This window comes from Mustela erminea, chromosome 12 (assembly GCF_009829155.1).
Source record: "Mustela erminea isolate mMusErm1 chromosome 12, mMusErm1.Pri, whole genome shotgun sequence".
NCBI lineage: Eukaryota > Metazoa > Chordata > Mammalia > Carnivora > Mustelidae > Mustela > Mustela erminea.
In genome coordinates this window covers 81,784,534-81,807,862 of record NC_045625.1, presented here as the reverse complement: position 1 = coordinate 81,807,862, position 23,329 = coordinate 81,784,534, and the positions used below count along the sequence as shown (strand labels likewise).

General features: G+C 48.8%; 1 protein-coding gene across 1 annotated transcript; it reads right to left on the bottom strand.

The window, feature by feature from the left end:
- Positions 1 to 940: 940 nt before the first annotated feature.
- KLF9 (Kruppel like factor 9) lies at positions 941 to 23,105 on the bottom strand. The gene is made up of 2 exons (XM_032306458.1): positions 22,340 to 23,105; positions 941 to 1,725 (listed from the first exon to the last, which is right to left on the bottom strand). Exons 1-2 carry the CDS (start codon positions 22,842 to 22,844, stop codon positions 1,496 to 1,498), a joined length of 735 nt encoding a protein of 244 aa, XP_032162349.1. The 5' UTR covers positions 22,845 to 23,105; the 3' UTR covers positions 941 to 1,495.
- Positions 23,106 to 23,329: the final 224 nt, after the last annotated feature.

Sequence of the window (23,329 nt, the reverse complement as noted above, 5' to 3'; positions counted from 1 at the left end):
AGTTTTCAGGTAAATGGCATTTTATGGATGTAGTGGTTTAGGCCATTGTAGACACCTGGATACAAGATACATAGTGGTGAGGCTTCTGATGTCAAAGATACAGTGATGTGTCTTCAATCACATGCATTTCGTGTGCCTCTGTTCTCCAAAAGGGACCATTTCGAAGTCACCTTGGATAATCATCATGGTATTTTCCCTTGGGACTCACTACTTACGGGGATATATTTTTCTTTTCACATGTCAGCTTCCTCTTCCTTTTTTACATAATTCTTGCACCTGTTAGTGGGAGTTTGTAGGAACACGGGAAGGAGACCAACACACCTCTTTTTCTTCACAAAATCGGTGTTTCAGAAGTTACTGTTATGCACCCGTTCAATAAAACCCAACAGAGTCAAAACCCTCTCCCTTCGTGGCACTGGAACAGTAAAGTGATGTTAACTAAAAGGATCGGAAAATTTGGAAAAGTTAATAGAGTTAAAATTCTCTTTGTTCTTTTTGCTTTTTTAAAAAAATACTACCCTCCTTTTCCTTCAGCATCTGTCCTATATATTCTGCCCTCCCATCTCTGCCATGATCTCATAGGGAAACGTGTATACTATATATATATGTATATTAAAAAAAAAGCAGATTATAACGTGGTTCCAAACAGAATGTCTGCTTCTATCCTTAAAGCACATATTTAACTTATTCCTCCTCTGCATTAGAAAATAAAAGTGCAGCTTATGTTCAAAAAGTACAATTCATACAAAGCAAGGTTTAAAAGTTCCGTACTTAGTGTAACCTTTTAGAGGTTTGTCTTGATTAGTATAAATTCAGACTGCTTACCCATTGACTATAAGTAATTTTTTTTGTTGTTGTTTTCAAGTCTTTAGATGACAGATCATGCTGGAGTAGATGTGCTCTTGCTTGCATAAAGACAGCTGTGCTATGGCGTGTTTTTTGTTGGTTTTTGTGTGTTTTTTTATCTCAAAGGTTAACGTGATTCAAGAGAGTGGTTTTGCTAAAGAAACCGAAGCACACTCGTCATTACATCGAAAAGGTAAGAAAACAATTCTGAGACAGCAAGCACAAAGGGCCCAGAATCACTGTGCGACGCCACAGGTCCGCTCACCGGGTCAGACGTATGTACACCAGTGTTGAATCTTTAAAAGTTCACCCCCTCCCCCAGCCCCGTCTTGGCCTTGCCCCCCTCCCCCCACCCCCATCCACCCCCCCCAAAAAAAAATAAAGGAGAGAGAAAAAAAAAGAAAAAAAACCAAAACCAAAGCATCCGCCTTCCCTCCAGCAGTCAGAGACGGTTCCGAGCTGCCGCTGCGAGGGGCCCCAGGGTGGGCTTGGGTCGCGGGCTGCGCTGTGCTTTTCAGAAACCGCGGCGGGGCGGGGAGCGCGGGGGCGGCGGCGGGCAGGGCCCCGCGCGCCCCGCAGCGCGCCCCCTGGCGGCCAGCCGTGTCCCCGGGCGCCGGCGCGGTTGGGTCCGGCGGGCGCGCGCCGCGGCTCACAAGGGGTGGGCCAGCGCCTTTTTCGAGCGCTTGATCATACTGGGGTGGAACTCGGTGTGGCGCCGCGCGTGCTTGGTGAGGTGGTCGCTCCTCATGAAGCGCTTCTCGCACAGCGGGCAGCGGAACTGCTTCTCGCCCGTGTGCGTCCGGTAGTGGCGCGTCAGCTCGTCCGAGCGCGAGAACTTTTTAAGGCAGTCTGGCCACGTGCAGGGGAAGGGCCGCTCACCTGCGGGCGGGAGGGGGGTCGAGACAGGACGCGGGTGAGACAGCAACGTCGCGGAAGGCGGCAGGCAGCGCCGGGACCCGCGCGACACGGTCCCCCCCCCCCCAGCACCCCCCGCCCCCGTCGCCGGGCTGGCATCCTGACCCCCGGGGCCAGGCACGGGGCTGCACGCGGGGACAGTCTGCGCAGAGGACCCTGACGGAGGCCTCGGAAGGAAGCAGCGCTGCGGACCCTCCCACACCGACAGACACATTGCTGTCGCCTAAGCCACCCCCCCAGGGACACCTAACAGACCAATAACTACCCTGAGGACGTTCCCCTGAATCATGTTCTCCACGCGAAGGAACCTGCTGTGTTATACCCAGGGGACCCCTGAGCGCCTTGGCTGCTAACATCATCATCATCATCATCATTACTACTATTATTTGGGGGAGGGGCCTGGTTATTCCACGTGGTGGCTGGTCGCACAGGTTCTCCCAGAAAGTCAGGAACCTTAGCCCTTCCCTGCATTTGCTGAGGCCGCTAGCCTAACCCACATCTCCCCTAGAGCAGGTGTTTCCCCTGGAGCTCCTGAGTGCTGTGGTCACCGAGCCTCTGTCAGGGCCAGTCTGGGGACAGGGAGGCCGGCACCCGACCAGAAAGCCTACTTCTTCCTGAGCATCTTGGTAACAAATACTTTTAGAGACCTGGAATGTGCTTCCCTGTGAAGGCCATATTTTAAGTCATATTGTTTTATTATTATTAATCTCTATGCCCCACTTGGGGCTCAAACTCACAACACTGACATCAAGAGTCATACACTCTTCAGGGTGGCTTAGTGGGTTAAAGCCTCTGCCTTCGGCTCAGGTCATGATCCCAGGGTCCTGGGATCGAGTCCTACATCGGGCTCTCTGCTCAGCAGCGAGCCTGCTTCCCCCCTCTCTCTGCCTGCTTGTGATCTCTGTCAAATAAATAAATAAAATCTTAAAAAAAAAAAAAGAGTCACATCCTCTTCTGATATAGCCAGCCAGGCGCCCCAAGTCATATTGTCCTATACAAAAAATACATTTGTTCCCTCTGCTGCGTAATAATCCTTTAACTATCTGAAGACGGCTCTTCTTTCTCTAGTCTCTGTTCAGACTAAGCGGCCCTAGTTTCTTTCCTATTCCTCATCAAAGAATTAACATTATTCTAAAACAGTAGGCGCTAAAGGCTTCACATGCATAATCACACTGATTTCTCATAGGATGCCCCTTGGAGGTGGCCCATTTCACAGATGAGGAAACAGGCTCAGCACTTGCTGGTGTTTCCAGCAGCCCTTCCTTCGCGGTGGCTTTCCTCAGATTCACCATATTGTCTCCATGTCCCACTTAATTAAAATGCAGCCAAGCTTCCCCCTCCCATGTGATCACGTTAGCCTTGGGGGGCCTCCTGGCCCCTGCTGTGGCAGGAGAGGGCCCGTGGCCACATTGGCGGGACCCACACACAAGCTGAAAGGCAGAATGAGCCGTTTAAGATGAGAGGGCCTTGTGCAGCCCTCTTTGTGTGTGCCCGCCTGCCTACTTCTCACCTCATTCAAACACAGCCCAAAGCAGCAGCTTCACAGACCCTAGGCACACAGGCTCCTGCCTTCCGCAGAACTCTCCAGACACTCCTTTGGTAGGTGTGAGGAGTGCATGTTTTCTCACTTCTGTCCCCACCTTCCCGGAACCCAGAGACTCAAAAGGCTGAGGGCTGCCCGGTGCGGTGCGTCTGAGTCATGCAAATATTATTCATCCTTCCCCTGCCTCCTGCTTCTCCTACCCTGGGCCAGAGATGCAGAAATACCAATAACAACAACAAAACCAAGCCTGTGTCATCTCGATGACAGTCCGCACATGGCTAAGATTTTATTTGCTGTTCTCTCAGCAGAGCAATGGTCATCACGCCCCGGTCAATCTCCTTGTTCTTACGGGAAACCGATATGTGCAAAACAAATCTGTACCAGTAGCTTCGTTACACGTGGGGCGGGGTGTAAACCCTTGCTTCGCCGGGGGCTGGAGAGCCACAGTAGCACAAGGCAACAGGACACCGATGAATGCCGAGTCCTACCCAAGGTGGACGGGTGCTGGGGTTCAGGAGGCATGAGTATGCTCAGAGACTCCAGGAGGGCCAACACCCCCCAAAACAAAACAAAAAGCAACCGTACTTCAAACTGAACCCTCTGAAAAACTCAACAACACAGAGTTGGAAACCACACTTTTGCAATTTCTGCTGGATCCAACAGTATTCTACCCGGTTCAGAGCTTGGAACAAAAAGGTGGAATTCAGGGTGTCATAACCCAACAAGGTTGAACCCCCTGGGATGAGGACCACATCAGGTCTGATTTTTGTGCTGCTTATACTGCCAAGCATTTAGTTACTTCCTAAGTGTGTGAGCGTGTGTGTGTGTGAGCATGTGTGTGTGTGTGTGTGTGTGTACATATAGCTGGGGTCGCTCACATGACAGACCTACTCAGAAGTTCCCAGATCGCTGGGGAAGACAACTCCAGCCTCTTTCAGAGTTACACAGCCAAGTCCTCTGAATCCCCGTGAAAGGTTTATGGGAGAAATGTTCTCTTAAACATGTTATGTTAAAAAATATAATGAAGGGTTAGAATTCACACAGCGATGAATTATAAAACCAAACCAAACCAAAGCATGCCAAGCAAAACCACCGTGCCCGCTCCCTCCGTACTGGAATCGTCTCTCCCCTGCTTTGTGATTTGGTGGTAAGAAAAGCGACAGAAAGGAAAGGCTTGGTGTTTTCTTGGTGCTTGTTAGGACAAAAACTCGTCAGAGTGATTTTTCTTAGAGGAGTGGTAATGTGGTTTAGCTTACTCACTAGCACATGTTTCTTTCAAGTGAGTCATGAGAGGAGGTTAATTTATTGGAACAGATCTGTGTCCACTGTGGAAAAAATGGATCAGAAGACCACTCTGCTATAGTCTGCATTGGAAAGAGAAAGAAGGTTCTCCCTCTGTTTTAGGAAGATGGCTTGATGGAAGAGAGAGTCAATGGAAAATGGTCATGAAGCTTGAATCGGCTGTATGTACAGAACTATTAAGTATTTATGCTTGTGATGTATGTATGTTTCAAGTGTAATCAGGGTCCCTCCCCACTGAATTCACCTTCAGTCTAGCTTATGGCTACACTGTCCTCATGGCCCCTCATGGCTGTCCCCGTGTGATTATTCTCTTGCTTCTAACCCAGATGCTGCCTTTGACGTAACATCTTTATCCGTTTCAGAGAGGGCCACCTACTGAGCCCAGAGCAAATCCGAGCCAACAGCAGCCTTTGTTAGACTCATATAACTCGTATAATTCCACCTTACAGTTTCTAAGCATTTAAAAAAAGATCCACTTGGATGTGAATTCCTAGTGTAGAATCTCCAGGATCATTCTTTATTTTTCTCGGATCCTTTGGGAAAACATTAGGAGCTTTGGATCAGTGATCTAAACCAGGGGTTTAGCAAGCTATAGCCCCCAGGCCAAATCTGACCTGTAAAGTCTGTGAGTTAAAATGGTATAAACACCATTTTTACTTTGGTTTTTTACCAAAGCAGCTGGAAGGGGGGGAGGGTGGGGAAATCAAAAGAACAATAATATTCTGGGATAGGAGAAAGTTTGATGAAATTCAAATTGCCATGTCCATATCCCAAGTTTATTGGACCACAGCCACATTCGTCTGTTTGGGTATGGTTATCTATGGTGGCTTTCTCACTGCGACAGCGGGGTCAAACAGTGGCTGCAGACACTGGACGGCCGACAAAGCTTTGTTAAGGAGAAAGTTGGCCAACCCATGATCTCACCCTGAAGACTTGAACTTGTACCTGCTGTACACCAGAGTTTGCAAGTCCAGATGTCTTCAGGAGCCAGACACATGGTGAAAATGGGTGAAACACCAGGTGCATTCACGGCTTGTGCTGGATAGGGCTTTGTCCCCTCAAAGGCATTCGGATTCAACACTTTACAAAGCATTGTGCCAGCCAGACAATGTGTGCGTGCAGGAAGCCTGGGTTCTTCTTGGGGACCTAGGATTTGTAGCCCTTTGAAACCACCCACTTCTTTAACCCATGAAGGTTCTGCAACCTACTCTGGGATACATTTCGAATGTTCGCTAATAATAGACACATAATAAGGTATCATCTAAAAAATGATACACGCTTTGCACCTAAGAAAGTACGGAATGGAGAAATCCTATGCGGAGAAGGAACAGAATTTAAAGGAGAATGGGACCAGAGATCATGGGACAGAGGAAGAAAAGAGAGGTCTTGGAGAAGATGTGGCTGTTGTCCCGTCATCCTACAGCCAAGGGGAAATCAAGTCAGGCCTGGAATTCTGCTCAGTGCTAAGGCTCACAAAAGAACAGTTAAGTTTCTTCACACCGACCAAATCGCAGGGCACAGCAACTACCAATTAAAGAATCTTTAAATTAGTCCTTAGTATTAGTGAGAGCGTTACCGTTCTCCAGGGGAGGGGGGCAGGAAGAACAGGCATGTACTAGTGTTTTATTTCTGGCCTTTACAGGAAAACATACCCAGAGGCAGTGACACAGTCAGCTCTTGCTCTCCGGGAGCAGAGCTCTCACAGCACAAGCTCTGCGTTCTCAGTATTTGCACACCGCTCCCTCCCCTTGCAGCCGCGAGCGAAGCACCTCTCAGTGACAGGCTCGGCTTGGAGTAGAAAATTAACTGGATCAGAATAGCTACTGATCCAGTAGGGCAGCCGGTGTGTAGAACACTTTTTTGCAGACAAAGGTCAGGCCTCCCGAGGTCTCCTGGGCCTCCAAGGGGTTCCAGAGGAGTAGAGGCTGCTGGCTATGCGCATGCGCGCCTGCCAACTTAGCCTAAAGGAAGGGACAGCTCGTTGTTTTCCAGAAGGGGCCTCCACTCTACCTGGGGGTCAGTGGACAAGGCCAAGTGGTGAGTCCTCCGTACAAGAGAAGAAAGAGGACAGTGTGGGGAGTGCCAGCTGGTTACACTCAACTTGGTCCAGGCTCCCTTGGGTTCAGAAAGGCTGCCAGTGAGCTATGGGCCCAGGGTCCGGGAGGCCTAGGCCTTCAACACACCTGCTTTCCCACCTGGCTCTTCTCCCCGTCTGTTTCACAGCTCCGTGGAAGAGCCTAAAAGGGGCTGACCTTAATCAAGGCAGGAAGGTTAAAAATACACGCTTCATGAACCTCCCATGGCTTCTACCAAAGGGAACTCCCTCTTGTAAAACAAATCTAAGGGTGTGAGGCCTCCTTTTCAGAACGGAACTCCAAAAATGCCAATTAGGAATCATGGCTTCTTGCAGATGGACAAAATCAGGGCCGCTTCTTGAGGAGAAAATAGTGCATTTTGATCATTAAAAAAGCAACTAGGATTCCAGAGAAAAAAGGATAACCTGACATTAGGAAATCACATTGATAGGATTCCCCCTTTAAACCGACTAATACACTCATCCCCACATGTATTTTCCCTCGAAAAATGCAAAATAGTGTTTGGCAAAATTCAACATCCAGCCCTAATAAAAGCTTTTAGGAAAATAGAAGAATTATTCCTTAACGGGGTAGAAAAATATAGATCCAAAACACCTCCCCTGCAAGGTCAGCAGGAAGATAAAGGCAGCATTCTATTAGTCGGGCTGGAGGCATGAATGGACACTGCCCCCATCACTATAGCTACTTAATGTTGTTCAGGAAATGCTGGTGAGTGCCATTAGATAACAAAGGAAGAAGTAAATCATCACAAGGGGAAGGTGCTAGAAGGATTATTTGCAGTTGATACAACTTTCTATTTGGAAAGTCGAAGAGAAATACCGAAAAAAACTAATATAAATTTAAAAAATGCATTCTCCGGTATAAACATACAAAAGAGCAGTGGTTTTCTTATATGTTAACCACAGCCAGTCCGGATGAGCCTAATGATAAAAGTTCAGGACCCGCATGAAGAAAATCATCAGACCCTGATATAAAAGAAAATGAACAAATGGAACACTTCCCATGCTCTCAGATGATAAGATTCAACAGTAGAACATGACAATGCTGTACAAAGTCGTCTATGAAATTAACACATAGCTTAGAAATTCTTTTTTCTTGAACTTGACAATATTATGCTAAAGTGAGTTTGGAAGAATAAGTATACTCCACTTGCCAAGAAAATTTTACAATAGAACAACAATAAGTGAACACTAGTGATACCAGTTATTACAATGTATGATTAAAGCTGTAATAATTAAGACAGTGCGAGACCAGCACAGGAAAAGACAACTCAGTGGAACAGAGTCAAGTCTGAAAATAAACCGAAGACTCAACACGGATGGGATGTTCCAAATTAGTGATGAAATGAATGTTTAACTCAATAAATGGTATAGACATCTGAAAAGATCAAATCTCAATCCCTCCCTTATACCGTTCCCTTCAATAAATTCTATAAATTTACATTTATATACATAAATGTAAAATATAAGACCACAGAGGTGAGAGAAAGTATAGGTGACTATTTTTAGAATCCTAGAGTGGGGAGAGATTGTCTAAACATGAAACCAAAGGCAAAATTCTATTGGAAGAGTAGTTGTGAAATACATAACAAATTTTAAACTTCTGTATAGTAAAAATATACATAAGTGAAAAAATTTGAGTCAGAAAGGTGAATAAAGGAATTTGCAGCATAAGACAAAAGACAATACAAAAGGTACACTTACAAATCAAAATTAATAACTCAATTTAATAAAATGGCACAAAGATGCAAATAAGTAATTTGCAAAATAAGAAATATTAATGGCCAATAAATAAATAAATGGAAATATATTTAATCTCACAAGTAATCAAAACAGGTCAATTAAGACATCAATGAAATATTTATCAGGCAGGCAAAAATGTTCAAAAGTATGTGCATATGGGGCACCTGGGTGGCTCAGTTGGTTAAGCACCTGACTTTTGACCTCAAGGTCATGAGTTCAAGTCCTGTGTTGGGCTCCATGCTGGGCATGGTGCCTACTTACCAAAAAAAAAAAAAAAAAAGTTTGTACATAAGCCCATCATTAGCGGAGGCATGAGGAAACAGGCAACTCCTGCAAAAATGGACTTATAATTGATCTAGAGCTATCTGGCAATACATTCATCTAGGAATTATTTCTGGTATTAATTAGAGAGGAACGCAATAGTATACAGGGATACCTGCTTGGTTCATAAGAGCTAAAACTTGGTAACAACTTAACAATAGAGAAACAGTTTGCTACATTGTAGTGCATCCATCCAGTGGGAAAATGTGTATTTGTTACAAAGGTACTAGGCTGTTACAGAATGAAATGGGAAATGTTAGTAAGACACCACTACCTGAAAAGGGCAGTGTGTGATCGGCTGTATACGTACGTAAGAGCAGCATCTACGGAGGGAGAAAACCCTGGAACAGTATATACATAATATGGACAGTAGAGGTCTACAGGCGGGGGGATTAAGAGTAACACTTTCTGTTGTATTTTCTGATTTTTTAAAAACAGTTAAGTAGAAGTTTCTTTTATAAGACAAAGTTAGAAAAAAGTCTTACACAAAACAAAGGAAACGGATGAATTTGAGTTTAAAGTTTTCCATGAATGGATTGATCATTGATCAAGAATATATTCTACACAGAGAATGGGGGGCAAGTCAGGTATTTACTTTCTACTGGGAAATAACATTCCAGTGTCCAAGACCAAAGAAAGGAGCATCATTCTGTTTCCTTCTCAAACTGTTAGAAAGTAAGAAACTTTCAGAGGACACTTCACCTGTTTCCTCACTCCTTCTCTACTCCCCCCGCCAACTTTTTCTGTAATTGAGAAAAAATCGCCCCACAAGGACAGGCAGGAATCTCCCTTCAGAGTTACGTGGATAGTAATGACAAGGCTGCAACACCTGAGGCGTGCGTTCGCTGGGAAGCCGGGGAGTGAGTGTATGCAGGGGTGCAAACCCCAGGGTCCCATACAGCGTTCGCAGATGAGGCTGGCGGGACACATACCCGTCCAGACCTGCCCTGACCCTAGGCCTTCGGGACCCCCATCCCCTTGTCCACGATCACCTATCCTCGTTCCGACTGGGGAGCGATGCTATTACAGGTACAGAATGTGAGCCTTTGCTTTATTCTTTTTCATGTCCTTGACCCTCAAATGCAGCAGGACCATGCACTTGACAGAAGAGGTAGGCAACAGACAATTCTACACTTCCCTGCAAACGTTGCTCCAATTAACTACGACCTCAAAAATCAAGAAATCAAAAGTCAGAAGAAAAACCCGAAGTCTCCCGTTTGCCAGAATTATTGCGACCTGCACAGGCAGAGGCTCTGAAGAAATAAACACACTTCATCGGCTCTGGAAGAATCGTCCTGCCCCATATCTACTGCCATTCCATTATCCTGTCATTTGCTCTTGGCCCCTTTCTGAATCCCGCTTGTGATCTGGTTTCTTTTTATATTCCACTGGTTGATATAACAGAGTCATTTTAGAGCTTGAATGTGTGATTTTACTTCCTGGCCCCTGTGTTTATCTGTGGAAAGCAACCCGCTCCATTCTTTAGGTTCTGAGCTGGGAAGTGGGGGGTGTGTCTGTAACATCTATCATGGGACGCTTGATGTTGGTGTCTAGGAAGCAAGCCTGTCTGAATATTGTGTGTGTGTCCCCAACCTCAACGGATCTGGGAGTTCATTCGTGCGCTGGGGCCTCAGAAGGAGAGACGGTGGACACCAGATTCTTGACTCTGGGTTCTCAACCTAGCAAGAGAAATGTCCTCATGTCTCAGTCATACGGCCCCACCGGAGCTGGCGGAGGTGCAGTGACCTTACCTCCACTCCCAAGCACACAGCTAGGTCTGGGCTCAGATTAACTGACTCCCATGCCCATGGTCTTCCTGCCCATCCCAGACTATATGGCTTCTGCCCAGTTGTTTGTGGGAAAGAGAAATAATAAATGAACCCACTAAACACTGAGCAGGATATAAATGTTTAATGGCAAAACCATCCTGAGAACATAGATTCTTTGGATCTTTGCATTTTGGATGACTTTGAGAACCATCAGATTCAAACCTGTCAAACCTGACAGATAAAGCCAACTCAGAGGGCAGAGGGCTTGTCCAAGGGTATGCCAGGATGAGAACCGGTTTTCAAACACCTCCTTCAACTCGGAGCACAAGACAAGATTAGATGTGAAAGAAGAGCAAAGGCTCTAACTCACTGGAGAACGGGCCTCCTACCACGGGCTTCTCCCATTCTCTTACTCCTGGGTTCTTCTCCCCAGACGGGCTGACTTCGGGAGGGCATGTATAGTTTCAAGTCTCTTGACTGGACCGGTGCTTCCTACTGACACCTGAGCTATAGAGAGGCTGGAGGGGCTGAGTTTACAGAACAGGTGTTGATGGTTCCTAAGAAAGGTCCTGTATTCTCTCTCCTATTAATAATAGGTGTGGGCAGTCCTAGGGAGGGGCCACTGTCATCGGGCCTAGAGCGTGCACCAGCCGCTCTGGGGAAGTCCCCTCTTTCCCGGGGCGGGGCACGCAACTGCTGGAGTTGGGCAGCCACGCCAAGAGAAGGGTCTCGGTGCATGCCTCCTAGCCTCACCCTTCCAAATGTAGGGTGGGTCCTGAGCCCAGGACCACACAGCTGGGAGAATGTCCCTGGCATCCCGAGTCACAGAGCACAAGGATCTGCCACTCTCCAGAGGCCCTTTCGAGCAGAGGAGGTCAGTGCATGAGGACCGAGACCTAAGCTGGCACACGACACCCCACAGAGGACCATCAAGGTCAGAGCATAGTATGCAAGATCCACGGCCCTCCCATGATGTCAGAAAGAAAAGAGGGGGACTTCTTGCTTCCCAAATACTAGCTCACTCCCAGGAGAAAGAAAGGCAAAGGAAGAGGGAGAGAGAATGCTGATTTTTGCAAACATTTACCCAAAAAAGAATGCAATTCAATAGAAGTGACAGAGAGACCCTCATAGGAGTCAAGATGACATTTCTGCATCAACAGCCCAAAATGGTGGGGGTGAGGGCAGGGGTTAGGGGAGAACATGCGCCAGCACTCAACAACCCAGCTCTGGTTACGGAGTGACATCTTTGCACACCTCGGGCTTGTGATTGGGAAATTCGTGCCCGATGCACACAGTGGCTTTACAAGCGCCAATGAGACGTCTGGCTTCCATCGCAAATACAAGGATTCCCTTTCCATTTGCGCACTTAGGTCTAATCATACGTAGCATCCACAGCTCCCAGTCTCAAGCAACCGCGATCCAGGACTAACGACTTCGGCTCGGATCAAGCAATGGGCAAAAGATAAAAGCCCAGGAGACAAGACTGCTGTCTGGTTAGAAAAATGCCTGCTCTACCTGCCAGCCAGGCAGGGGCCCTCGCGGTGGCTCAGAGGGACTGGTGATGCTTTTCCAGCACATGCGGCCAGCCTTTTCCCTCTGGGCTCAACCTCTGTACGCCGCTGGCCCCACAGTAAGGCTGTGATGACCACATGCCACAGGGGCCACCATCAAATCGTTTTTCAAGCTTTAATGGGCTGAGCTACGGGTTCCTATGGCCTGGTGTTTGTCACCAAGGACCACAAAGCTTGGCAGGACTGAGCTGTCCGACCTTCCGCAAGCAGCCCCCCACCAGCCCTCCTGGGGCTGGCATTCCCTGGGCAGAGCTTCGCCACGTGAAAGCCAGCAGGACATCGAGATGACTCAGGCTGGAGGGACAGAGCCCCTGTTTCTTCACACCGGGAACCCCCGCTTGCAACAGATAATGCTCCCTAGACAAACATTTCGTGGCTGGCCACGGGGATGATTTGTAACATGACCGAGGAAAAGCCGGCTGTTCGGCTGTCATTCTGCTTACTGCCGTTAAAACGGCAGAGGTACAAAACCACCGTAGAATTATGGCAGCACAGAAATTTAAGTCATGTTTATGTGTTTTTTTGTGAGTTATTTTTAAGAGCTAATCTTTGCCTCACTATTTAGTAGGGTGGTGTCGGGCACGGCGCATGATGGATTGACTCGGGAACCCCAACGGGAATTGTCGTACAAACAGCCCATCTTTGTGAATTTGAGGCCTTTATCTGTTCACAGCCAGGTGACAAACATTCCTGTGGACACAATTCATTTCTCTGGGCATTAAAATGGGTAGACAACCGGAATTAAGAAAACGTGAATGGGGCAGCTTATCACACTGCTGTTAACCTTATTCCACGAGAGGCTTCTAGAACGTCCACGGAAGCGGCATGAAGTATGAGCCTGAACACAAGAAATGCGTGTTGAAATAATCTATCTTCTGCCAAGACCATTTAGTATATGCAGTGGCGGTCTATCTTTAAGGATGAACTCCAGAGATAGCTCTGAGTCCTTTCTCTTCAAAGGAGAGGGGGGGGAAATGCTGTCATACGGATCTGTCTCTAATTTTGTCAAACCGCTGCTTTTTGGAAAATCCTGTCTATAGTTCTACGTGGGCAGATGGAGGGGGTATCTGCTGGCTTTGCCTGTCGGGCATCCATTGCTTCTTTGGGGTCACAAATAGCATGCCTTGAATTTCCTTGTCGAAACTATCCCTTCCCCACTCTGAGTCTATGTAATTCTTGGGCAGGAGAGGGGACCCCAAACCCCAAGCCCAGAGGTTCGATGTGACCTAGCCATGCCACTGTGACTGAGTTCAGGGACAGGTGCAGAATTCTAGCTCAGTTATGAAGACTGAAGCCCAAGATTTTGCTGGGATCACTGGGAAAGGAGAACTTCCTCTCCTTGCTGAATTGGCAGGCTGGGAAAGTGCTACCACCGGCGGCTACCTTACCACCCTCCAGAGACAGCCTGCCCACGAATGAAGCCAAAGCACAGGACAGCAGAGCTGAGCCAGGGAGAGAGCCAGACACCGAGTCCCCGAATCCAGAGATACCAGAAACCAGAGCTACCCTGATGTGTGGGTAATTTGAACCAATAAAGTTCTATTTTTTTAAGGAGCTGGTCCTAGTCTAGACTCAGAGAGTCTAGACCGAGAGCCCTGACTAATACAGCTGTGGGCCCAGAACGGGTGTCTTTTCAACGGGAAGGAAGCAGGTTCTGAATAGCTCTTGGAAAATATAGGATAGGTTTGGTCAGAGTCCAAGATCTCTGTAGATATTCTTAACCAAGGTTCATCAAAACCAGCCACGCGCCAGAGTTAGAACACAAGAGTAAACAGCTGAGGACCTTGGGGCCAAGTCCAGGAGAGGCATGCAAGGCAGGATCTCTTTCCACTGGTGAACCCCACCGGGTCCAGGCCAACAAAAATTCATGCGTAATTCCAGGTAGTTAGAAACATACGAGGAAAATTCCAGAGTAACAACCTGGACTAAGATAACGGACACCAAGTCTAATTCCTCCTATAAAACAAGAGTACTTTCCTATCTCATAGGGCTTCCATGAGTTTCAGTGTCACAGTGTATGTAAACCATTTGGCTTAGAAGCTGGCACATAAAAAATGCTGAATGTTATTGCTGTTTCTATTATTACTATTAATATTCATAATTTTCCATTATTACTATTATTCACAATGTTCACAGTTCCTGCTTTCAACATCTAAAACAGCTCTATGCCTGTAACAGTCACTCAATAAATAAATATTCTTTCAACGAATGAGCTGTTGCTGGACTGCTCCGGAATTGCAAACACAAATTCTAGGATCCTCAAGGCCTTCTGGGAAATACCTGTAAATTATTTTTAATTATAATTCTTGGTGTATGGGGACACTGTCCAATATGCTCTAAACACCTTATCTGAATTAGTCTCGGAACAACATCAGTTGAATCACTGAACTCCATTTTACAGATGGGAACACTGAGGCTCAGAGAGTTTGTACCATATGAGAGTGGCAGAGGCAGGACTCGAGCACAGGTCTGAGGGCCCCAAAGCCCTCTGACTGGTCTCTCTACTGAAGCAAAGGCCTGTCCTGGAGATGCCTGCGTTCGAGGTCCTTAGAGTGGGCTGGCCTCCCTACCACACACTCTTCTCACTGCCTCTACCTCATCAAAGCTGGGCCCCTGGGAGGGAGAGATGGGGAAACCTCCTTTTCCCTCCCTTTGAACCAAGACGATCTATAAAATTCATTCCGGTTCTGAAGTGTCTGCAAAGCTTCTGTCCGTTGCCTGCCTCACCGGTTCCCTCTTTGGTTCCAGTCGACTCTGGGAGGCACTCACTTCCAAAATGACAGAGACTTGCCTTGGAAAAATGTTCCCACTTTGTTTGATACAAAATACTGCTGCCTGCATTTCAAATCCTTGTCATTAATTTTGCATGGCTTAAGCTCCCCTCTCTTTATTTTCATCTATGTAAATAATGCCCTCGCTTTTTAAAAAGGCTCAATCAGGGATGAATTCCGTTCTCCTGTTCAAATTTGTGATCATTCTCAGTTTTATTTAAAAAAAAAATAAAAAAGAAAGAAAAATATCGAACACCCAGGGGCCCTGGGCTTAGCCAGAGAGCTAGCTGTTTCTTGCAGCTCTAGAACCCTTGGATTTCATTTCCGGATGTTCATTCGCGGCTCAGGATTCCAGAGGCTAACATAGCTCACAATGCACCCAGATTCCAAGTGAAGCCTGTGGGTGCACCTTTGCAAACATGGGCTTGGAGCACCAATGGAAATGAATGCCTCGCAGGAACCCAGGCATAAAAAATGGGGACCCCTCACTCCCTTAGTGGGAAAGGCATGCTCTGTGCATAATAATGTGAGTCCTATTATTTCCTGAGGGGACTGCTTGAGGCCAGGGTAAGACAAATGTTTACTACTGGCCTTAATGCACCAAAAAGGTATTAAAGTTTCAGGAGGGCTCCAGGAAGGGTGGAGAAGGAAATCTCACTGACGCTTGGCCTCGGGCTGGTTCCCAGTGTGCAGTTCCCATAATAAGAGGGCAGAGGTCCCAGGGCTGACACTACCTCTTGTCCTTTCGCTTGGTTAATTTGGTTAATGCGAAGCCGCTCTTTAAACCGGGTTTAAAAAATGTTAACCGAGGGTTGGAATTTTCGGGAGACCGTGGCGGGGCGGGGGAGAATTCAGATCAAAGAATTGCAAAGAATTCACCATGAGGGAAGGTCTCTAGGTCGGCCTTGCCCAGGCCTTTAGCAGGTCTTTGACAGCCCTTCAGAGTCCGGGGCGCCCTCTTGTGTTGCTGAGGAAACCCGGGCCCCCGGAGCCCGGGCTCTGGGCCCAAAGTCACATGGCTGTCAGGGCAGCAGGCCAGCCTCGGAACCCTCCAAGAGAACGTGCGTCCAAAGAACAATCCCCGTGCCTAAGAGGGTGGCCAGACCCTCCTCTACAGGCAAAAGGATGGGTGTGATGACCCCTCAAGGTCACTTTCAAGCTCCAAATTTTCTTTTGATACTGACAGCTGCTGCCACCAAAGGACTTTGACCTAGACCTAGGCCTGTGACTAGCTTCCCAACAAAAAGTGGGGCGCAGCCAGAGACAGGACCGCTCAGAAACCACTGCAAAGGATCCCATTTCTTTCCTTTTAACCATCTGTGGGGTTTTTTTTTTCCTTTCCCGTCGCCCCTCCTTTTTGCGTGTGTTGCATAGAAACAGAAAGTGCCTTTGTACCAATTACGAGGTACTAATTTACGTTCTTCAGTGGGCGTGGGGCTTGCTGGAGAAACATTAGGAGAAGGTGGGAGGGTCGGACGTGGGGGAGGCCTGCAAGCTTTTTCTCCAAGCCTGAGAACAGCCAAGGGGAGGGAAAAAACAACCCCCCAAATCTGGAAGTCAAGACTAACGAAAATGACGAAGCTGGTTTTATCTTGTTTGTTTAAATCAACCATGCCCGTGACCGGTGTGCCTGAGTGGCTCAGTGGGGTAAAGCCTCTGCCTTTGGCTCAGGTCATGATCCCAGGGTTCTGGGATCGAGCCCCACATCGGGCTCTCTGCTCAGCAGGGAGCCTGCTTCCCTTCCTCTCTCTCTGCCTGCCTCTCTCCTTACTTGTGATCTGTCTGTCAAATAAATAAATACAAAAATCTTTAAAAAAAAAAAAGAATGCCAGTGACCATAAGGCATTCAGAAATCACCCTGATGGCCTAGAAGGCCGACTCTAACCGGCGCACGCCATGTGCTCTCAGGGGCTCCTGGAAGAGTGAATACTGGAACCCATCTGCCCACTTTTCTTCCCAACGAACTTCTCAAGGAAGACCATTGTCAGCCGCTTTCCCAATAGGTCATATGATAGTTCTCCCTGGGAAGTTCGAGCTGGGAATTTCCCACAGAATGACTCGCTCTTGGGATAAACGTCAACAATTGAGACAAGAATGTAAATCTGACCCTTGTGTTCAGAATCCAAGAACTCATTTCCCTCAGGTTACATCTTTACATCTGAAGGTAATGGGGTGTTGCCATCAAAACAGCTCTGCATTTGTCCAGAGACCTCCTCCCCCACCCCAGGCCCTACTTGTCCCTTCCCCTGTCCTCACCACTCTTCAAAGTTCCTGGGGGAAAAGAGGGGGAAAATCTTTTCATCCTATAATTCTACTCCGTGTGTATTTTCTGTTGTGAGACAATAACCTTGCCGGCAGCCAAAGCTTTTCTAAGTCAACTCTGCTTTATTTCTGTGAGTACAGGGGAGGTGAGGATGAGGAACCCCGGGTCCTACCTTGGGGCCTGGCAACAAAGAGAAGTTGGGTTCCCCGAAAGGCCTCAATCCCCAGCGGGCTGGGGCTCCGGCGGCCACCTGGGCCATGAGTCCTTGGAATCGAGGGGGTTTCAGCCTCTTGTCTGAAGCCCAGAAGCAATGCCTTTAGGAGTCCCTCCTCGAGATCCTTAGAAACCTCACATCTTCTAGAGCTGGAGCTAGCCTTCTTCTCCCATGTAGATTGTCATTTTTTTTTTCCTGACAGGATGCATGAGGTGGTGTCTAGACTGTCTCACTGGGGAGTGGGGTGCATATGGCCCCAAGGGGGCAAAAATCAGATCTTTGGCAGGTGAGGAAAGTCTTAGCTATCACAGTGGTTTGTGGCCTTTTAAAAGAGTTCAGGACACACACAGGCCTGCAGTCTTCCCGTGGCACTGACATGTCATGGGAGGGAGGCCGATTATAGGGAAAAAATGTCTAACGTCTCCTTAGGGGAAAGAAAATGGGGGTGGGGGGTAGAAAAACAATTACCTGTGCAAGCAAGCCCCACTCGGGCTAAGCTGTAAATCTATTTTGGATGAAGCGTGTCAGGCTATGAAATACAACAATCCACATCACTTGGGGAGCCCTATGGAGAGAAGAACAGGGCAGAGAATGTGTCCTCAGGGACCACACGCAGGGCCTCCCTTCTGCTTCGGAAGTGGCAGAGACTGGACACGGGCAAATGAGGAGCCTGCCCCAAGGACACTTGTGCCCTGAGGCCCCCAGTCTGGGGTCTGCGGCCAAAGCGAGACCTTGCCCTGTCCCTGAGCCCCTGCCTCCCGGGGAATGGAATGGGTCCTTTTACCCACCTCTGATGGGACAAGGCTGTCCTAAACCGAAGGGTTCACTCGAAAGCTTTTTCTGATAATTAAAGGAGATGAGTACAAGAGGCTCAAGCCAGGCCTGGCACCTGTGTTAGCAAAATTTTAAACCTAGAGAACTTCGTGGCTGAACGGACATTCCTAAAGAGCCCAGAAAATCCGTTTCCAGGGTTGGAGGAGACCTTCCACGGCGAGGGTCCTTCAGATCCCCCCTGCCCGATTTTCTCAGGTATCCCAGGGAAATATGCAAGCAGGAGAGGGAGAAACAGAAGCAATCGCTCTTTTGGGGGTTTTGCAACTCTCTGTCTCCTTGATTTTACACAAATGTCCTTCTGCTCTATTAAAAAAAAACAAATGTTGTTTTTAAAACGTTTTCCGTAGAACTGGAAGGATATACCCAGTGTCCTCAAGCTCAACCCATGTCGCCACTGAGGGAGAGCTGACTCGAGTCCTTCTGAAAAGAAAGTAAAATGGCACTTAGCCTGGGAGCAAAGCCTCAGGTCTCTGTCCCTGGGATGTCAGCCTCATCTACACCAGCTGGTCCTGAAGACTTCGATCTGGAATTCGGATGTCCTTGTTTCCTTCCTCCAAACTTACCCCCCCCCCCATATATACATAACTATGCAAGGTGACCACAAAGTCACGAAACAGGATAAACTTTTTTCTTTTTTTTTAGTGTTCATGATGGGTGGAAGAGACGGGGATGTGGCAGAGGCCTGCGGTGTGAGTGGGTATTTGTGGAGCCCGTTTGGGGTATATGCTCTGAGGTGGGGGAGGACTGTATGGCTGTAGATGTGCGGGCTGTGAGGGGACTTCTGTGTGTGTGTGTGTGTGTGTGTGTGTGTGTTTGTAGGTGATGGCAGTGATGGGGGTGTGGGTCTGCAGGGGGGGCGTGACAGGATTAACTTTAAATTGCTTGCATTAAAAAAAAAAAAAAAATATATATATATATATATATATATATATATATATATATATTGCATGTGTTATCAGGCAAAGCACTCTAATGGGTCTAATTGTTAAGCTGTAACGTTACCAAAAATACCCTCGAAAGTGTCCCAAAAGTCTGGAAATGAGAAGGAATGTATTTGTGGCATTTTTGAAATTAAACCATGGATCTGCTGCTTAAAGGTTAGAAGCACATTACTGGAAAAGAGTCTCTGACCCAGGGGCTGGAGGAAAGCAAATTGAGCACAGTATTATAAAATGTAAACCGATGTACTACTTCAAAAAAAGTTCATCCGGGTTCCTAATTTGGAGGAATCCCTCTCTATTACACACAAACTCTCAGATTCAGGATTTCTTGAGGTTTTCTGTTTGTGGCACCCTAAGCTAGTTGCTTTGTCTACGTTATTTAATCTTTGCATAAGAGCCTATGAGGAGACCAGTGGTAACAGCCTATCCAGTGGATTAAGAAACTGAGGTTCAAAGGGGTGGGTAGTAAACTTACATGCCAGCAAAGATGATGCAAATGACTAAAATAAAGGACACTGCCCTGCAAAAAATGATCAGTTCAAGCCAATTGTTGCTGGATAGGGATTCAGGCCCCGTACTGCCCGACTGATCGATTTTTCCAGAGAAGCCAGAACTCTGGATTTGGGCCGAATCTTCTGATTTTCAGATGCTGGTGACTAATTACATTTTTCTATTAACTCTGTGTTGGCCAGGCCAAACGGATTTGCGAAGCAAACCCAGCGGCAAGCCTCTAGTTTGCCAGCTTGGAATTGAAGGAACTCGCTGAAGTTTCCCCCACCTGGGAAACAAGACGACATAGGAGAACCAAACTCAAAATCGTCCTTTTCTCTTCGGAAAGGACAGCAGTGGCTGCACTGGCTTAAAGGCAATTTTGTTTAAATGACTCAACTTCTAAGGCCACTGCGTCCATGGAAGTGGGAGCTGTAGGAGGCTCTAGGAGGCGACCACGCAGCAGGAAGGACTCTCATTGGGCCACACTGAGCAGGGGGGTGTGGCTGGAATTTTAGCTGTTAAAATCTTCACCAAATGCAAACGTTCCAAGGGCTAGCTCAGGTCCACCTTCTGGATTTAATACCAGCAAAAAGCAAAACAACAACAACAACATTACCTCATTTCCCCCCACCCCAACGCAATCTAACTTGAAGCTGAAACTGCAACTTCCAAATGTATCAGACCTGTAAGTCTCTTATTTAAAGAGGATCCTTGACACACACCTTCTTCAGCAGGAGGGTGCTGCCCACCATATTTACAGACGCTGAGGTTTTTGTTCAACCTTGCCCTGGTGTTCCAGAGTCTCCAAACCTAAACAAGACACCTGCTCTCATCCGATCACTAGTTTCAAGAGACCGACTGCAGCATTTAGAATGGGATTAACATTTCACTCGGTCTTCCACTCCTGACTGTGTAAAAGGTTCTCCTGGAACAGCTGAGCTGCCTTGCCTTATGGAAAATTAGAGATCAGCACGAATGCACACACCCATAAGCAGCCATTTCTGAAAATGCCCGAGAAAAATCACTCAGCTGAATGGTTCAGAACTCCAGGAATCTTTTTTTCTAAGACAGCAAGGCTCAGGTAGCTGCCACAGAAACCCTGCAAGGCCTCCCCAGCCCAGCCTCCTGACCGGGCAGCTCCCTGAAGGAGAGCGTGCCTTTGCTCAAGGTGGCAGTGGGTGTCTGAGCTCCGGGAACATGGCTGACAAGGCCAGGCCCGCCCAACAGCTGCTGGTGAGTAACACCCTCCAGTTAATATACCCCTGCCTCACCCCGGGGGAGTCACACGAAAGGTCACATCCCCCAATCCGGGCGTACATCTGCCTTCCGACAGCCTTACACATACAGACTTCCAAGTCTGCTGTTTGAGGGCAGCTTTAGATGACAACCCCAAACAACCTCTTGGGACATGAATCACGCAGGAAACTCTGTTGCACGCCCGTGCCAGCAGCCACCTCGACAAGAAGCACCGTCCAAAGGAAATAAAATCCGAAACACAGTTACGTGGCTTTGCTTTTCAAAAGCAAAACCAAATCAAAAACCAACCCATGATCATTTTAAAACCACAGGCCCAGGGCCTCGTCTTAAAAGTACCTACAAGGACACCCCCAGATGACAATACTTGGCTAAGTAACTCCAACAGCCTCTTCAAGATCGCGTCAGAGGGTTGAAGGAACAGAGGATCCAAGAAAAGATCAAGTCCTGTGCTTCCTTATCAGAATAGCATCGGCAGAAGAACGTTACTAAAGATGGTGGGATAGCACGGCCCAACCCTTTCCAACTTTTTCTGAGTTATGTTAAACAGAATCAGCAGAATTGGCTGACCAAGGTCTCTGTACGCCTCCAAAGCCCGTTTTATTCTGCATATGTCTTCCTGGCCACATTCCTTCAGCCGGGCCCCTGCCTTTTCGGTCTCTCTGGGGAGAGAGCCTTCCAGGTCTCCAGGCCCAGGTTCTCTACCGAGCCTTGACCTCAGGCAAGGACCACACCTGCCCCCTAACTATTCAGGGTAGAGAGGGTGCCACGAATCATGGGGGTTGGGGGGTGGGGGGGTGGGAATCAGCTACCCAATGTCATTAAAAAGGCTAACTAGTCCTGAAGTTAACCCACCAGCCATCACTGGATCAGACTCCTCTGCCGCCTGAAGCCGTGTTATTTTAAACCACCCTGGGGACTCTTGGCCAAATTTAAAACCACCTCGGCAAGCCCCGAAAAGTGGCAAGCATACAGCTAAATGAGTCCTTAGTCATCCCTAAAAGGTTCCACGTAAAGCGTGCCGCTTCTCCCCAGGTTCTGGGCATTTCGCTGCAATCCCTTAAGAGAATCAAATAAAAGATACGCCATTTGACCTCCCCGGTGCCAGCGCCTGCCCAGGTGGGGTGGCCCCACGGTCGGCCGCGGGGTGCGGGAGTCCTGGGGGCGGGGCGGGCCGGGAGGGGCGGCACCACTCCCCTCCGAGCCACGCACAGGGGCTGGCACTCCGCACTCACTCTGCCCGCCAGGTTAAGGCTCTCCATGGCTTCTAGAGACTGGAGACGATTACGGAGAGAGGGAGCTTTTCCGTCTCTACGCGGCTCCAACCTTTAAAGCGTTAAACAGCATCTTATCCAAAATGTGGGCACCCTTGAGGCCGAGCGTGGTGTCCTTAACGCCCGGAAAGACTGCCCGGCCAAAGGTTAACTAACCCCAGAGCTCGGTGGGAGAGGGAGACGCCGCTAACCTGTATGCACTCTGTAATGGGCTTTGAGATGGGAGGATTTTCCATAGACTTTCCCACAGCCACTGTAGGGGCACTTGTGCCTCTTTTCGGAGGCGTGTTTCCCCTTCGCAGCCACTCCAGGGTGGAGGAGGGAGAGCGGGCTGGGCGCGCTGCCAGGATCCTGTCTCTCCTCCGGGCTGTGAGAAGGACTCGACCCAGATTCGGTGGTCACGTCGCTGTCGGATCCCATATCCTCATCCGGACTCTCCAGACTGTCGCTGCACACCGAGGGGGTCTGGATGGGTCGGTACTTGTTCAGGTCCAACAAGCTCTTGGCGATGGTGACCAGCGTGCAGTAATCCTTCCAGGTGTCCCCCGGGTCGCCGTGCTCCTTGGTCACCTCGCGCTCAGGGAGTCGCAGTCGCTCGGCGTCCGGAGCGCCCCCATGCTCCGGCACCGCAGCGCGGTTCGAAATAGAAACCAGACACTGGGCAGCCACGAAGTCCATGTAGGCGGCCGCGGACATGGTGCGGGCGACAGCAGCCCCGGCGGCGCGGCCGAACTTGGCGGTGGCTGCGGAGGTTCGGCTCGCCCTGCCCTGGCCTCGGACGACGAGCGCGGCGCGGCGCGGCGGCCAAGGGGGCGGGGGCGCGGGGCGCTTCCGACTCGCAGGAGCGCGAGGCGACCTCAGCCCCTCATCTTTACGTAACCGGCAGCGCCTCCGCACGCAGCATCCACGGCCCCGGGCTCCGCCGCGCTGCTGCTGCCGCCGCCGCCGCCGCCGCCGCCGCTCGCCGCCGCCCGCGCCCCGCGCCCGGCGTGATCCCCCCGACGGGCGCGCCGGCCGCTCCGAGCCGGCTCCCTTGGAAAGATGCCACACGTGGCGGCCGCAAGTTTATTCGCTGGAAAACGCCCCCGAGGCGCTGGGAGAGGAAACTGCAAGCGCGGTCCACGCCCTCCGCCGCCTCTCCGTCCAGCCAAAGCCCCAGGACATTCACCCGACCACCCCGG

What these genes read in the sequence shown, in the direction of transcription:
- KLF9 (XM_032306458.1), bottom strand. Translation starts at nt 22,844, where the DNA reads ATGTCCGCGGCCGCCTACATGGACTTCGTGGCTGCCCAGTGTCTGGTT. An exon ending in CCATTACAGAGTGCATACAG is followed by an intron (nt 1,726 to 22,339) that starts GTTAGCGGCGTC and finishes TCCCGCCCGCAG; the next exon opens with GTGAGCGGCCCTTCCCCTGC.